Source organism: Lethenteron reissneri, chromosome 67 (assembly GCF_015708825.2).
Source record: "Lethenteron reissneri isolate LAM-NWPU_2019-01 chromosome 67, ASM1570882v1, whole genome shotgun sequence".
NCBI classification, from domain to species: domain Eukaryota; kingdom Metazoa; phylum Chordata; class Hyperoartia; order Petromyzontiformes; family Petromyzontidae; genus Lethenteron; species Lethenteron reissneri.
The window spans coordinates 7,524,605-7,542,095 of NC_083845.1; the positions used below are offsets into that span (position 1 = coordinate 7,524,605).

At 49.4% G+C, this 17,491-nt stretch overlaps 1 protein-coding gene across 1 annotated transcript in view; it reads left to right on the forward strand.

Annotated features, from left to right (window-relative positions):
- Nucleotides 1–17,491, forward strand: part of LOC133360129 (collagen alpha-1(XXVII) chain-like) — a 90,233-nt gene that overhangs the window by 10,577 nt on the left and 62,165 nt on the right. Inside the window, exons 5-6 of the mRNA XM_061578715.1 lie at nt 3,634–3,687; nt 17,279–17,323. Of these exons, the coding sequence (XP_061434699.1) occupies nt 3,634–3,687; nt 17,279–17,323 (99 nt within the window). The remainder of the gene's footprint in view (nt 1–3,633; nt 3,688–17,278; nt 17,324–17,491) is intronic.

Here is a 17,491-nt window from a genome sequence, read left to right on the forward strand (position 1 = left end):
CACACGAGCATATACCGTACTATATACTGCCATAGATAAACCCAACATTAAATTATATACTGTATTGCTGTAAACCAACCTATATCTTATACATTTAATATCACACTATGTATTATTCTACACACCCTAATGTGTATCGAAATGGTTTATTACGTCCTTCCAATGATTGCTGAGCCAGAATCCATCTTCTCGGTTAAAGTTGTCTCTGTGTTTGTATATGTGGATCGCCTCATGAACGAATCTCTCATGATAGCCAGATGGCTTGCAGAGAACCTCTGTCTTGGAGAAGTCAATATCATGTGAGCCCACTGAGTTGTAACAGTGATCTGCCACGGCTGAGGTGTTAGTCCTACCGTGTTTCAGGTCAGCTTTATGTTCACGGATGCGGTCCGAGACATGTCGTTTGGTTTCCCCAATGTAACTGCTACCACAGAGGCAACTTAGTTTGTAGACGCCAGGGTACTGTATGTCTGGAACCACATCTTTTACAGACGGTACCAGATCACGGATTTTATGTACTGTGTTGAATCGGACCTGGATCTTGTGTTTAATCAGGATTTTGGAGATCTTTTTTGTGACCCCAGCAATGTAGGGTAAGGTGATGGTCTTGAAAGGCTCCTCAACAGGATCCTTCTTGATGGTTGGAGTGATGGCTTTGCGGATTGTATAGTCGGAGTAACCATTTGCCTTAAGAGCTTGGCGTACGTGTTTGAGTTCACTGGAAATGTGTTCATGGTCGGAGATGCATTGGGCTCTATGATATAGAGTCTTGATGAGGGAATTCTTCTGAGATGGATGGTGGTGGGAATCCGGTTTTAGATAAGCATCCGTGTGGGTGGCTTTCCTGTAGACAGAGCCACTCTGTCTACAGGAAAGCCACCCACACGGATGCTTATCTAAAAACCGGATTCCCACCACCATCCATCTCAGAAGAATTCCCTCATCAAGACTCTATATCATAGAGCCCAATGCATCTCCGACCATGAACACATTTCCAGTGAACTCAAACACGTACGCCAAGCTCTTAAGGCAAATGGTTACTCCGACTATACAATCCGCAAAGCCATCACTCCAACCATCAAGAAGGATCCTGTTGAGGAGCCTTTCAAGACCATCACCTTACCCTACATTGCTGGGGTCACAAAAAAGATCTCCAAAATCCTGATTAAACACAAGATCCAGGTCCGATTCAACACAGTACATAAAATCCGTGATCTGGTACCGTCTGTAAAAGATGTGGTTCCAGACATACAGTACCCTGGCGTCTACAAACTAAGTTGCCTCTGTGGTAGCAGTTACATTGGGGAAACCAAACGACATGTCTCGGACCGCATCCGTGAACATAAAGCTGACCTGAAACACGGTAGGACTAACACCTCAGCCGTGGCAGATCACTGTTACAACTCAGTGGGCTCACATGATATTGACTTCTCCAAGACAGAGGTTCTCTGCAAGCCATCTGGCTATCATGAGAGATTCGTTCATGAGGCGATCCACATATACAAACACAGAGACAACTTTAACCGAGAAGATGGATTCTGGCTCAGCAATCATTGGAAGGACGTAATAAACCATTTCGATACACATTAGGGTGTGTAGAATAATACATAGTGTGATATTAAATGTATAAGATATAGGTTGGTTTACAGCAATACAGTATATAATTTAATGTTGGGTTTATCTATGGCAGTATATAGTACGGTATATGCTCGTGTGATGTAAGAGAATAAGGTTTAGATGGAAGCATATTATAGAATTTTTACGAGGTAAAATTGTAATGTATTACTTGCTGTTAGTAACTCAGCTTATTATAGAGTATAGTAAGTATACTGATGGTGCGATGCAGTTTATACTTTAGTTTTTTATGTAGTTTATACTTTAGTTTTCTACGTGGTTGTTGAGTAACTGCAGCTACATATCATTAACATTCCTTTCCTTTGTTACTGCTAATCCCTGCACCCCCCTTGGTTGCTGCTGATCCTGCATAATGCATGGGCATAATATGACTTTGACACCCCCCCCGCCCAACGCCTACGCATTTTCCATGAATATGCTAAATCCCTCTTCACATGCACATTCTTTTTGTTAAGGCGCTCTTCAACCCCCAATGCAGCTTATATATAAGCTCCTAGTTTGGTAGTGTCTCATTCTTCACCTGAAGACGGCTGCTTGCGTTGTAGCCGAAACGTCGTGAGAATTGTTTTATTATGTTTTATTTTTATTATTTTATTACTTCCCTTCTATGGGTAGTGTTGAGTCTATGAGCAGTGTTGAGTCTATGGGCAGTGTTGAGTCTATGGGTAGTGTTGAGACTATGGGCAGTGTTGAGTCTATGAGCAGTGTTGAGTCTATGGGCAGTGTTGAGTCTATGGGTAGTGTTGAGTCTATGGGCAGTGTTGAGTCTATGAGCAGTGTTGAGTCTATGGGCAGTGTTGAGTCTATGGGTAGTATTGAGTCCATGGGTAGTGTTGAGTCTATGGGCAGTGTTGAACCTATGGGTAGTTTTGAGTCTATGGGCAGTGTTGAGTTTATGGGCAGTGTTGAGTTTATGGGTAGTGTTGAGTCTGAACCGAATCTCCTGCGTGCCAGGCGAGGTAGTTAACATCTCCTGGCCACCGTGGCTCCCTTTGAAGGGGCACGCCCAGTGGCAGCTGTCCGAAAGGTGGCCCGGCAACTCTTCAGCGAGCCGGGCTTTTAGTCTGCCAGCGGCGGGCAGGTGAGTGCCGCCGTTGCGCGAGTCCCGATCGAGTCATTTGCCGACGTGATTACTTTTCATTTTTTGGGTTCAACAAAAAATAAAACAATAAAAATCACGACGTTTCGGAGGCAACACAAGTCTCCGTCATCAGGTGGGACCGTCACAGCCAGATTTGCTGCATCAAGTGAGGGAGGGATTCAAGGTGTAAGCTCTTAAGTACCAGTTAAGGGGGGAGGGGGGGAGGGGCTTATCAGAATGTGGTAGCCAATGAATGGAACGTATCGGGAGGGGGGGGCGGGGCTAACAGAGTATGAATCCTTGCAGTCACGAAAGCTTCAAATCTAGAATTCAACAAAAAACTTTGGCAAACTCTTGACCGCCGACGAACACAACCTCCTCCGGCATCGTCACAGGTTCGACGCGCCCGGCCCGTCGCTACCGGAGCCGGCGTTTCGGAAGAAGTCGCGGGACGAACATCCGCGGAGGGTGTCGGAAGACCGCGCCCAGAGTAGGGGGCGGATGGTTGATCTTCCACGGAGATGCTCATGGTCCCACAACCCATCCACAGAACCACCCACTGCACAAAACCATGGCAGCGGCAGTAGATACCGATGACGCACGGATGACGCACGAATGGGGAATTTAAAAGGCCTCCGGTTAGTAGCGTGGCGACTGTGGGTCATCCAGAACGGAACCGTCGTACAGCGCGCGACGAGGCAATGCCCCGATCCACAAATACGAAGCAGACATCATGACGACGACGATGATGATGCAACCGGCTCCTGACGCGGTTATCCGACGGCCTGACCACCTGGAATGTGAAATCTTCGTTGTTGGCTCTGCGTCAACATCAGCAGCCGTATAACTTTTAGTTAAACCAAAAATATAGATACATTCACGGTAAATGATCACGTCTCTGTGCTTTTATGTTTCAGGGCTACCCAGGACCCATGGGTCCAAAGGGCCCTCCGGGACAAGAAGGGCCAAAGGTAATTTGGGGCACCGCGGTGGCTATGAGATGTTAACTACCTTGCCTAGTGTACAGGAGGTCGTGGGTTCGATCCTGACCACGACGCCTGCTGCTGTATATTTGGAGTTTGTGGTGTTTCTCTCTCTCATCATCATCATGGTGGCTAGGAGATGTTAACTACCTCGCCTGGTGTACAGGAGGTTGTGGGCTCCATCCCGACCCTGACGCCTGCTGCTGTATATTTGGAGTTTGTGGTGTTTCTCTCTCTCATCATCATCACGGTGGCTAGGAGATGTTAACTACCTCGCCTGGTGTACAGGAGGTCGTGGGCTCCATCCCGACCCTGACGCCTGCTGCTGTAGATTTGGAGTTTGTGGTGTTTCTCTCTCTCATTATCATCACGGTGGCTAGGAGATGTTAACTACCTCGCCTGGTGTACAGGAGGTCGTGGATTCGATCCTGACTATAACGCTTGCTGCTGTATATTTAGAATTTGTGGTGTTCTCTCTCTCATCATCATCACGGTGGCTATGAGATGTTAACTACCTCGCCTGGTATACAGGAGGTCGTGGATTCGATCCAGACCCTGACGCTTGCTGCTGTATATTTGGAATTTGTGGTGTTTCTCTCTCTCATCATCATCACGGTGGCTATGAGATCTTAACTACTTTACCTGGTATACAGGAGGTCGTGGGTTCGATCCCAAACCTGACGCCTGCTGCTGTATATGTGTAATTCACGTGTCTCTGTTTCTCTCCGTGGTGGCTGCTTGGGTTTTTCTCTGGGTCCTCCAGTTTTTCACCCTCAGCATTTAGAACCAACGTCACCACGCGTTGAGAGCATTTGCCCCACCGCTATTTAATTTCCACGCGACGGTGATGGTGATGACGATGAGACCACTTCGTTGGCGCTAATCATTTGTGACGGACAGGCTCGCTTCTGAAGAAGAGCAACGTAGCAACTCTGTGGGACCTTACCTGGTGACAATGCAACGTTCAACATTCTAGCTTTTTATTACAAACGGCCGTCTAAGCAAAGAGCCTGATTTTAAATTTAGATTTAAAGCTTTCGTGACTGCAGGGATTCATCTTGTTGGTTCTTTCGGTAAAGTCATGTGGAAGGGAAATAATAAAATAATAAGAATGAAACATAATAAAATGCAATTCTCACGACGTTTCGGCCACAACGCCGAAACGTCGTGAGAATTGTCGGCAGACCTGTTCTTCACTGAGGACGGCTGCTTGCGTTGTGGCCGAAACGTCGTGAGAATTGTATTTTATTATGTTTAATTCTTATTATTTTATTATTTCCCTTCTATGTGACTTTACCGAAAGAACCAAGAAGATGAATCCCTGCAGTCACGAAAGCTTTAAATCGAAATCTATGGGCAGTGTTGAGTCTATGGGCAGTGTTGAGTCTATGGGCAGTGTTGAATCTATGGGCAGTGTTGAGTCTATGGGCAGTGTTGAATCTATGGATAGTGTTGAGTCTATGGGCAGTGTTGAGTCTATGGGCAGTAAAGAACATGTCTGTCGGAAAGACAGCGTCTGAATGTCTTCCCGACAGACCTGTTCTTCACCTGAGGACGGCTGCTTGCGTTGTGGCCGAAACGTCGTGAGAATTGTATTTTATTTTGTTTTATTATTTTATTATTTCCCTTCTACGTGACTTTACCGAAAGAACCAAGGAGATGAAAGCCTGATTTTATTTTATATATACGTGATTATATAAAAATCTATATAAATAAATAAAATATATCTCTTCTCTCCGTCACCGCTAAACTAATTTCCTCTGCCATGCTCTGACACACGTGCGGAGCAAACCATGGATTTGTGTCCCGATGAATCCCCCCCTCCCTCCCTCCCTCTCCTCCATAAATCGAACGCTGGGCCTGGCATCGGCCAAGCGCCGGCATCGGCCAAAACTTCACGACCAAATATGCGCGCGGTCGTTTTGTGTTGATTTCATATTTTTATTATCGCCGCCACCGCCACCGTTGCCGGCACTCTAAAATTTTGGTGAATGTCATTGACATTTGCCAGAGAAAATACTTTGATTTATGTGTATTTTAATGATATATGAATATTAATCGATGTATTTTAATCTGGGGCACATGTTTGAATGGCTTCGAGGTTTCTAAGCGTACGTGGGGGGAGGTGAGCTCCCAGCTGAGCCAGACGCACGCGCATTGAACTTATTTCGCACCGTACGTAGCCAACCGTGCTAATCGGATGTGCAGTGTTGAGTCTATGGGCAGTGTTGAGTCTATGGGCAGTGCTGAGTCTATGGGCAGTGTTGAGTCTGTGGGCAGTGTTGAGTCTATGGGCAGTGTTGAGTCTATGGGCAGTGTTGAGTCTATGGGCAGTGCTGAGTCTATGGGCAGTGTTGAGTCTGTGGGCAGTGTTGAGTCTATAGGCAGTGTTGAGTCTATGGGCAGTGTTGAGTCTATGGGCAGTGTTGAGTCTATGGGCAGTGTTGAGTCTATGGGCAGTGGTGAGTCTATGGGCAGTGTTGAGTCTATGGGCAGTTTTGAGTCTATGGGCAGTGTTGAGTCTATGGGCAGTGTTGAGTCTATGGGCAGTGTTGAGTCTATGGGCAGTGTTGAGTCTATGGGCAGTTTTGAGTCTATGGGCAGTGGTGAGTCTATGGGTAGTGTTGAGTCTATGGGCAGTTTTGAGTCTATGGGCAGTGTTGAGTCTATGGGCAGTGTTGAGTCTATGGGCAGTTTTGAGTCTATGGGCAGTGTTGAGTCTATGGGCAGTGTTGAGTCTATGGGCAGTGTTGAGTCTATGGGCAGTGTTGAGTCTATGGGCAGTGTTGAGTCTATGGGCAGTGGTGAGTCTATGGGTAGTGTTGAGTCTATGGGCAGTTTTGAGTCTATGGGCAGTGTTGAGTCTATGGGCAGTGTTGAGTCTATGGGCAGTTTTGAGTCTATGGGCAGTGTTGAGTCTATGTGCAGTGTTGAGTCTATGGGCAGTGTTGAGTCTATGGGTAGTGTTGAGTCTATGTGCAGTGTTAGTCTATGGGTAGTGTTGAGTCTATGGGCAGTGTTGAGTCTATGGGCAGTGTTGAGTCTATGGGTAGTGTTGAGTCTATGGGCAGTGTTGAGTCTATGGGCAGTGTTGAGTCTACGTGCAGTGTTGAGTCTATGGGCAGTATTGAGTCTATGGGCAGTGTTGAGTCTACGTGCAGTGTTGAGTCTATGGGCAGTGTTGAGTCTACGGGCAGTGTTGAGTCTATGGGTAGTGTTGAGTCTATAGGCAGTGATGAGTCTATGGGTAGTGATGAGTCTATGGGTAGTGTTGAGTCTATGGCTAGTGTTGAGTCTATGGCTAGTGCTGAGTCTATGGTGCAGTGTTAGTCTATCCAGCAGGTGTTATTTCATGGCGGCTTCGCCACGCTCACTTCGCGTTGAGCGTTCCCAGGTGGTTCGTGCGGATTCGGCCACGGAGACGCAAAGCGCTAAGGCGGCGGCGAGTGGCTCGATGGTGCCTCGCCGCTCTGAGATTTTCGTTCCACATGCGTCAACCTTGGCCTCGGCGTTTAAAGTTGAGCTTTCTTTGTAGCCGAGTGTACGATGCGGGGTTACCCCCCCCCCCCCCCCCCGAGGCACAGCAGGGTGACTCTGCTGTTCGAGGCTCTGGTGACGTTTCAGTGTCGCTCCGTATCACTCAGGTGGAAGGCACGGATTTGGGCTTTGCTCGGGTTGGGTTTGAGATTATTATTATTATTTTAGATTTGATGCTTTTGTGACTGCAGGGATTCATCTTCTTGGTTCTTGCGGTAAAGTCACGTAGAAGGGAAATAATAAAATGATAAAAATACAACATAATAAAATATTTTAATATTATTTCCCTTCTACGTGACTTTACCGAAAGAAACAAGAAGATTATTAGTATTATTTAGGTCGTATTATTCACCCCGAGACCAGCTACATCTTACCACGTGAAGCCCAGATGAAGCCCACTCACTTGTTACTCAGAAGCAACCTCGCCACAAATGATAGCTCATTTAAGTGGCTCATCACGTGAACATTTACAGCGGCCAAATACTGTTAACGTGTAACGTTGATTCTAAATGTGGAGGAGGGAAACCGGAGGAGCCGGAGAAAAATCCACGCGACCACGTGGAGAGAGATAGAGAGAGACATGGACACTCAAAATATTGCTGTAGGCGTCAATGATGCAATATCAATTCTTTTCACTAGTCAACAAAATAAATAAAAAATTCTGGCCTGGACTTTTGCAGCTGTTTTAGACTAATTTCAGGGTGCTGATTCCAAATCTGATCTCAGATTTGTTCTATCACATCTCATTTTATGCTATCGGCATACCCCATTTTCATTGATTTTACCTGAAATTAACTCCGTACTTATGATTGCAAGTTGTTGCGAGTCAGTGACTGCTTTAGTGTTAAAATATGGTGCTGTATTTTTAGGATAGTGTGTTTATAATATCATTTTATGTAGATATCCACATTTTTTAAATATTTTTCTTCTGCAGTTTTTATTGAAAATGCAATATTTGATGTGATAGACAAAAGCTGATGCCAGATTTGGAATCAGCACCTCAAAATTACCTTAAAACCGTTGGAATACCTTATGCCAGAAAAAAAGTGTGTTGACCAGTGAATTATCAAATATACAGCAGCAGCAGGCGTCGGGGTCGGGAACGATCCGACAACCTCCCGCATACCAGGTGAGGTAGTTAACATCTCGCACAGTGGCGAGATGTAACCCGTAACACATTTAGATTTCAGCTTGGAATGAAATGGCCCTTCCTCGCCAGCGACGGAGCCCGCTGCGTTTGGGACAGAGACAAATGAGCTCACCGCAATGTCTCCGATGACTTATCACCCTCGGCGGTTTTTTCCTTTTTTTCCTCTCTCTCTTGTTTTTTTTTCTCTCCGATCATAACTTTCGTGGAATCGAGCGACGCGGCAAATATCGATCGACTTCGGCGGTGTCACTTGAGCCCCTGATAGACCACTGAACCACCAAACGATGATGACCTGGGTTCGAACCCTGGGTCTGGGTGTCTCTGTGTAAGGTCACCGAACCAGCAAAACTTTGAACAGCTGGTTTTCAAGCCTTGGGTCTGCATGTCTCCAAAGGATAATGTATGTGTTTATAAGTTGAGCGAGCCACCTCGGAAATATTAGGTTCGAAACGGGGTCTGGTTGTCTCCAAAGGATAATGTATGTGTTTGAACATTGGCACAGCAACCCATGAACATCTGGGTTCGAGCTATAGATGTGAGTGTCTCTGATGAATACCGTTTGTGCTAATCAGGAATATATTTTATAAAAATGCTTTTTTTTCCTGCAATAAATATCTTTTTCTGTCGAACAGGGCGCCATTGTATAGCTGGAGTGCTCGGTGCCAATGACATCTGCCGAACCAAAAGTATTTGTTCTGCACGGCCGACTGCTGATGAGACCCAGGAGGTCGAAACCGGCCCAGAATTTGAATGCTTAAACAAATGTCAGTGGATAACGTTCGTCAAGAAAGCCATTAGGACTGGCAGGCAAAAAATAAAAAAAATGAACAACAAATTTAAATTATTACTCTCACGCGGAAATCGAGAAAACAGGCTGCTTGATTTGCGTGTTTATTTATTGATAAACAGTTCGCAAATCAAACTCAGGAGGCAAGCGGAGGGCTCGCAACGCGGTGTGCTAACCACTGCGCCACCGCTCCGTCGTAACGTTGCACACACACACACACGTTGCACACACACACACGTTGCACACACACACACGTTGCACACACACACACGTAGCACACACACACACGTTGCACACACACACGTTGCACACACAAACAACGTTACACACACGTTGCACACACACACACGTTGCACACACACGTTGCACACACACAAAAACGTTACACACACACACACAACGTTACACACACACACGTTGCACACACACACAACGTTGCACACGCACACACACACACGTTGCACACACACACGTTGCACACACACACACGTTACACACACACGTTGCACACACACACACGTTACACACACACACGTTACACACACACACACACGTTACACACACACACGTAGCACACACGCACACGTTACACACGCACACGTTACACACACACATAACCTTGCACAAACACACACACACGTTACACACACGCACACGTTGCACACACACACACACGTTACACACACACACGTTACACACACACAAAACCTTGCACAAACACACACACACGTTACACACACGCACACGTTGCACACACACACACGTCACACACACACACGTTACACACACACAAAACCTTGCACAAACACACACACACGTTACACACACGCACACGTTGCACACACACACACGTTACACACACACAACGTTGCACAAACACACACACAAAGTGCTCGCCAGAAATGAACCGCACAATACCTCGCTGCTGATCTCGTCAAGGAAGGATAAACCATCATCACGCGAACTCCGCTCATCCTCACAGCAGCAGCGGCAGCAGCAGCAGTGGCAGCAGCAGCGGTAGCGGCAGCAGCAGTGGCAGCAACAGCGGTAGCAGCAGCAGCAGCAGCAGTGGCAGCAGCAGCAGCGGCAGTAGCAGCAGCAGCAGTGGCAGCAGCAGCAGCGGTAGCGGCAGCAGCAACAGCGGTAGCAGCAGCAGCAGCAGCAGCGGCAGCAGCAGCAGTAGCAGCAGCAGCAGCGGCAGCAGTAGCAGCAGCAGCAGCGGCAGCAGCAGCAGTAGCAGCAGCAGCAGCAGCGGCAGCAGCAGCAGCAGCAGCGGCAGCAGCAGCAGTAGCAGCAGCAGCAGCGGCAGCAGCAGCAGTAGCAGCAGCAGCAGCAGCGGCGGCAGCAGCAGCAGTAGCAGCAGCAGCAGCTTTTGGCTCAGCGGTCAGATGCGCTTCTGCGGCCGTCTGGAACGCTCTTCCCTTCCGGATTTTCGGAATCCAATTGAGCTTTGCATTTTAAAGTAATCATCTCAAGTGAAAACTCATTTGTTTAGAACTGTTTTATGTTGTGTTTAGTTTGTTGTCCTTCCCCCCCCCCCCCACCTAGAATTAGCACGGATGGCTACATAGGGTGCGAAAAGTAATACATTGATACAGTACATAATGCCCATAGTCTCAACACTGCCCATAGTTTCAACACTGCCCATAGTCTCAACACTGCCCATGGACTCAACACTACCCATAGACTCAACACTGCCCATAGACTCAGCACTGCACCATAGACTCACCACTGCCCATAGACTCAACACTGCCCAGAGACTCAACACTGCCCATAGACTCAACACTGCCCATAGACTCAACACTGCCCATAGACTCAACACTACCCATAGACTCAACACTACCCATAGACTCAACACTGCCCATAGACTAAATACTGCCAATAGACTCAACACTGCCCATAGACTAAACACTAACCATTGACTCAACACTACCCATAGACTCAACACTACCCATAGACTCAACACTGCCCAACGACTCATTACTGCCCATAGACTCAACACTGCCCATAGACTAAACACTACCCATAGACTCAACACTGCCCATAGACTCAACACTGCCCATAGACTCAACACTACCCATAGACTCAATACTGCCCATAGACTCAATACTGCCCATAGACTAAACACTAACCATTGACTCAACACTACCCATAGACTCAACACTGCCCATAGACTCAACACTACCCATAGACTCAACACTGCCCATTAACTCAACACTACCCATAGACTCAACACTACCCATAGACTCAACACTACCCATAGACTAAACACTACCCATAGACTCAACACTGCCCATTAACTCAACACTACCCATAGACTAAACACTACCCATAGACTCAACACTACCTATAGACTCAACACTGCCCATTAACTCAACACTACCCATAGACTCAACACTACCCATAGACTCAACACTGCCCATAGACTCAACACTACCCATAGACTCAACACTGCCCATTAACTCAACACTACCCATAGACTCAACACTACCCATAGACTCAACACTACCCATAGACTCAACACTGCCCATAGACTCAACACTGCCCATAGACTCAACACTACCCATAGACTCAACACTGCCCATAGACTCAACACTACCCATAGACTCAACACTACCCATAGACTCAACACTGCCCATAGACTCAACACTGCCCATAGACTCAACACTGCCCATAGACTCAACACTACCCATAGACTCAACACTACCCATAGACTCAACACTGCCCATAGACTCAACACTACCCATAGACTCAACACTGCCCATAGACTCAACACTACCCATAGACTCAACACTACCCATAGACTCAACACTGCCCATAGACTCAACACTGCCCATAGACTCAACACTGCCCATAGACTCAACACTGCCCATAGACTAAACACTGCCCATAGACTCAACACTACCCATAGACTCAACACTACCCATAGACTCAACACTGCCCATAGACTCAACACTACCCATAGACTCAACACTGCCCATAGACTCAACACTGCCCATAGACTCAACACTGCCCATAGACTCAACACTAACCATTGACTCAACACTGCCCATTAACTCAACACTACCCATAGACTCAACACTGCCCATTAACTCAACACTACCCATAGACTCAGCACTACCCATAGACTCAACACTGCCCATTAACTCAACACTACCCATAGACTCAACACTGCCCATAGACTCAATACTGCCCATAGACTCAACACTGCCCATAGACTAACCACTAACCATTGACTCAACACTACCCATAGACTCAACACTGCCCATAGACTCAACACTACCCATAGACTCAACACTGCCCATTAACTCAACACTGTCCATAGACTCAACACTACCCATAGACTCAACACTACCCATAGACTCAGCACTACCCATAGACTCAGCACTACCCATAGACTCAACACTGCCCATAGACTCAACACTACCCATAGACTCAGCACTACCCATAGACTCAACACTACCCATAGACTCAACACTACCCATAGACTCAGCACTACCCATAGACTCAACACTACCCATAGACTCAACACTGCCCATAGACTCAACACTACCCATAGACTCAACACTACCCATAGACTCAGCACTACCCATAGACTCAACACTACCCATAGACTAACACTGACCCATAGACTCAACACTGTCCATAGACTCAACACTGCCCATAGACTAACACTACCCATAGACTCAACACTGAAATTCAACGTCTACACAACATGTTTAAAATGCTTGACACGTACCATTTGGAAATGTAGAAATGCACACTTTCCTGTTTACTCAACAGTTAAGGGCGATACATTTTTTAATATTAAAGTGAGTCATTCCTGTCGCTCCCACGAGCCATTGGAGCTCATCCCCCGTTTCCAGAGCCGGTGATTGAAATTCCACATTCCTGTGGCGGGAGCGCGTCTATCCACAAGACAACCCACTCCACACTGTTTACTTCACCACAAAGTCGTACTGATTTTATCGAACCCGGATGGAGGGATAGTGATGATGATGATGGGCTAAGTCAATCTCCCCAACTCTCTTCAATCCTCCAACCCCGATTTGAACTCACATACTTCAGATTTCGATTTAAAGCTTTCGTGACTGCAGGGATTCATCTTCTTGGTTCTTTCGGTAAAGTCACGTAGCAGGGAAATAATAAAATAATTAAAATAAAACATAATAAAATACAATTCTCACGACGTTTCGGCCACAACGCAAGCAGCCGTCCTCAGGTGAAAATGAAACACCACCAAGCTTGGAGCGTATATTTAAGCTGGGTTGGTGGAAACGTCGTGAGAATTATTTTATTATGTTTTATTTTTATTATTTTATTGTTTCCATTCTACGTGACTTTACCGAAAGAACCAAGAAGATACTTCAGATTGTGAGCGGCTCTGCGTACTCACTCGTTGCCCTGTGGCTGGTCTGGTTCCTGCCATGGGAACGTGGAATTCCCACCACTGGCCCAGGACTGCCAACAGCGTGCTGCCCCCATTGGTGATTTGAGAAGGGAAGACGCTCTTGAGTTGATCGCAGAAGCGCGGATTTGAGCCTGGTTAGTGCGGTACTCGAATGGGGGACCACCAGGGCTTGCCAGGTGCTGTAGGCATAAGGGGGGGGGCTGCAGTGAGGTGTCTCCCCCACCGGTTGTCTCCGTGGGTCTCTGTGTCTCAGTGTCTCTGAGTGTCTCCCCCCTTGTGTACAGCAGCAGCAGCAGGGTGCAGGGTTGTCTCTGTGTCTCTGAGTGTCTCCCCCCTCGTGTTCAGCAGCAGCAGCAGGGTGCTGGGTTGTCTCTGTGTCTCTGAGTGTCTCCCCCCTCGTGTACAGCAGCAGCAGCAGCAGGGTGCAGGGTTGTCTCTGTGTCTCTGAGTGTCTCCCCCCTCGTGTTCAGCAGCAGCAGCAGGGTGCAGGGTTGTCTCTGTGTCTCTGAGTGTCTCCCCCCTCGTGTACAGCAGCAGCAGGGTGCAGGGTTGTCTCTGTGTGTCTGAGTGTCTCCCCCCTCGTGTTCAGCAGCAGCAGCAGGGTGCAGGGTTGTCTCTGTGTCTCTGAGTGTCTCCCCCCTCGTGTTCAGCAGCAGCAGCAGGGTGCAGGGTTGTCTCTGTGTCTCTGAGTGTCTCCCCCCTCGTGTACAGCAGCAGCAGCAGCAGGGTGCAGGGTTGTCTTTGTGTCTCTGAGTGTCTCCCCCCTCGTGTACAGCAGCAGCAGCAGCAGGGTGCAGGGTTGTCTCTGTGTCTCTGAGTGTCTCCCCCCTCGTGTACAGCAGCAGCAGCAGCAGGGTGCAGGGTTGTCTCTGTGTCTCTGAGTGTCTCCCCCCTCGTGTACAGCAGCAGCAGCAGCAGGGTGCTGGGTTGTCTCTGTGTCTCTGAGTGTCTCCCCCCTCGTGTTCAGCAGCAGCAGCAGCAGCAGGGTGCTGGGTTGTCTCTGTGTCTCTGAGTGTCTCCCCCCTCGTGTACAGCAGCAGCAGCAGGGTGCTGGGTTGTCTCTGTGTCTCTGAGTGTCTCCCCCCTCGTGTACAGCAGCAGCAGCAGGGTGCTGGGTTGTCTCTGTGTCTCTGAGTGTCTCCCCCCTCGTGTTCAGCAGCAGCAGGGTGCAGGGTTGTCTCTGTGTCTCTGAGTGTCTCCCCCCTCGTGTACAGCAGCAGCAGCAGCAGGGTGCTGGGTTGTCTCTGAGTCTCTGAGTGTCTCCCCCCTCGTGTACAGCAGCAGCAGCAGCAGGGTGCTGGGTTGTCTCTGTGTCTCTGTGTCTCTGAGTGTCCCCCCCCCCCCTCGTGTACAGCAGCAGCAGGGTACTGGGTTGTCTCCGTGTCTCTGTGTCTCTGAGTGTCCCCCCCCCCCTCGTGTACAGCAGCAGCAGAAGCAGCATGGTGCTGGGTTGTCTCTGTGTGTCTCCCCCTCGTGTACAGCAGCAGCAGCAGGGTGCTGGGTTGTCTCTGTGTCTCTGAGTGTCTCCACCTCGTGTACAGCAGCAGCAGGGTGCTGGGTTGTCTCTGTGTCTCTGAGTGTCTCCCCCCTCGTGTACAGCAGCAGCAGCAGGGTTATGGGTTGTCTCTGTGTCTCGGTGTCTCTGAGTGTCTCCACCTCGTGTACAGCAGCAGCAGCAGGGTGCTGGGTTGTCTCTGTGTCTCCGAGTGTCTCCCCCCTCGTGTACAGCAGCAGCAGCAGGGTGCTGGGTTGCCTCTGTGTATCTGAGACAGTCTGTTACAGGCTACACGGGGGGTCTTTGTCTTTGTGTGCGGGTGAGTGAGTGAGTGAGCAAGTTGGTCGAATCAGCCTCAGAGAGAAGTCGCTGTTGGCCACCCACCCCCTCGTGTGCCGTGCCCGTAGCCTTCATCGGCGGTGCTCGCCAACAGCACTTGCCCAAACAGTCGGGAGATCTTAGTCTTGTATCGCACACACGCACACGCACACACGCACGCACACACGTGTGTGAAGAAGCACACGTGCCAAAACACGTCGCACGCGCCCACATGGGCACACGTGTGTGTGCGTACAGCGGTGTGTGTGTGTGTGCAGCGGTGTGTGTGTGCGTCGTCTGTCAAGGCTAACACGGGGGATCTTTCTCTTGTTTCACACACACACCGCTGCACACACACGCTGCACACATGCTCGCACACATACACACGCACACACACCGTTGTACACACACACCGTTGTACACACACACGCACACACACCGTTGCACACGCACACACACCGTTGCACACACACACGCACGCACACACACGCATACACACCCCGTTGCACTCACACACACACGCACACCGCTGCACACACGCACACACATCGCTGCACCCACGCACCACGTGTGCGTGCAGCAGTGTGTGTGTGTGCGTGGTCACGTGTGCGTGTGTGACGCGCTTTGGCAATGTGTCAAAGAATTACATTAATAAAAAGAACCCGAGTGTACATGACCTTGCAATTTGGCGAGCAGAGTTCCCTGTGGTGCGCGTGTGTTTGGAGTGTATGTGCGCAATTATGTGTGTGTCTGTGTGTGTGTCTGTGTGTGTGTCTGTGTTTGTGTGTCTGTGTGTGTGTGCCTGTGTGTGTGTCTGTGTGTGTGTGTCTGTGTGTCTATGTGTGTGTGTTTATCTGTGTGTGTCTGTGTGTGTTTATCTGTGTGTGTCTGTGTGTGTGTATGTCTGTGTGTCTGTGTGTGTGTCTGTCGATGTAACTTACCGCACGTGCTCCTGTGTGTGTCTGTGTGTATGTCTGTGTGTGTCTGTGTGTGTGTCTGTGTGTGTCTGTGTGTGGGTGTGGGGAGCGGTAGTGTAGTGGTTAGCGCTACGCTGCGCTACAAACCCGGCGACCCGGGGTTCGATTCCCGCTCACGGCCAACACCGGTGACGATTATCTGAACCGGTCCCGGGCCTCTCCTAGGTCGACTCAGCCTCAAATGAGTACTTGGTGCGATGTGGGAAACAAAGGTGGCCAGGCGTGGTGCTGGCGACCCACCCCCTCGTGTGCCGTGTCGGCCTTTATAGGCGCCCGCGAACAGCACTTGCCCCAACAGCCTGTTGAGGCTACGCAGGGGGCGTCTCTGCCTTTGTCTTTGCGCGTGTTCAACGTTTTGCCCAAGCAGAGCGGTGGCGCAGCGGTTAGCGCGCTGCGCCACGAACCCAGCGGACACCGAAGTCCACGTGACCGCTGACAGCCAACACCACGTGACGATTATCTTAAAACCGGTTCGTGCACCTCCACCTAGGTCGACTCAGCCTCAAACGAGTAACCTGGTGCTGCGGGTAGAAATGCTGGTGGATGTCTGCTGGCCACCCAACCAATCGCGTGCCTGTGGCCGGCCTTCACAGGTGAACCGGTTCCTGGGCCTCCCCCCTAGGTCGACTCAGCCTCAAATGAGTACCCCGCTGCTGTGTGTAGGACACGTGGCGTGCGCGTCACCACCCACCCAACGCGATTGCCATGGACACTTGCCCCAAAAGTCTGCTTGAGGCTAAGCGGGTGGTGGGAGCAAGGGGGGGGGAGGGGGGCAAGGGGAGGGGCGAGGGGGGGGGGGGCAAGGGGAGGGGGGCAAGGGGGGTGAGGGGAGGGGCGAGGGATCTTTGTCTTATCGTCGCAGTCCTCTCAAGTCACGTGACCTTCGTTTGCGTGTTTGACGCAGGGTCAGGAGGGCTGGCAGGGATCTCCGGGCCCACCTGGTGAGACGGTGAGTCTGAACCTTCACCCCCCCCCTCCCCATTCATTTACTCTGTACCCCCTCCCTCTCCCCATCGAACCCCGCAGTTATATTGCAGCGGTAGAAATCCTCGGAAGCACATTCATCTAGCCCCACCAGTTGTAGCGCAGCGGTAGAAATCCTCGGAAGCACATTCAT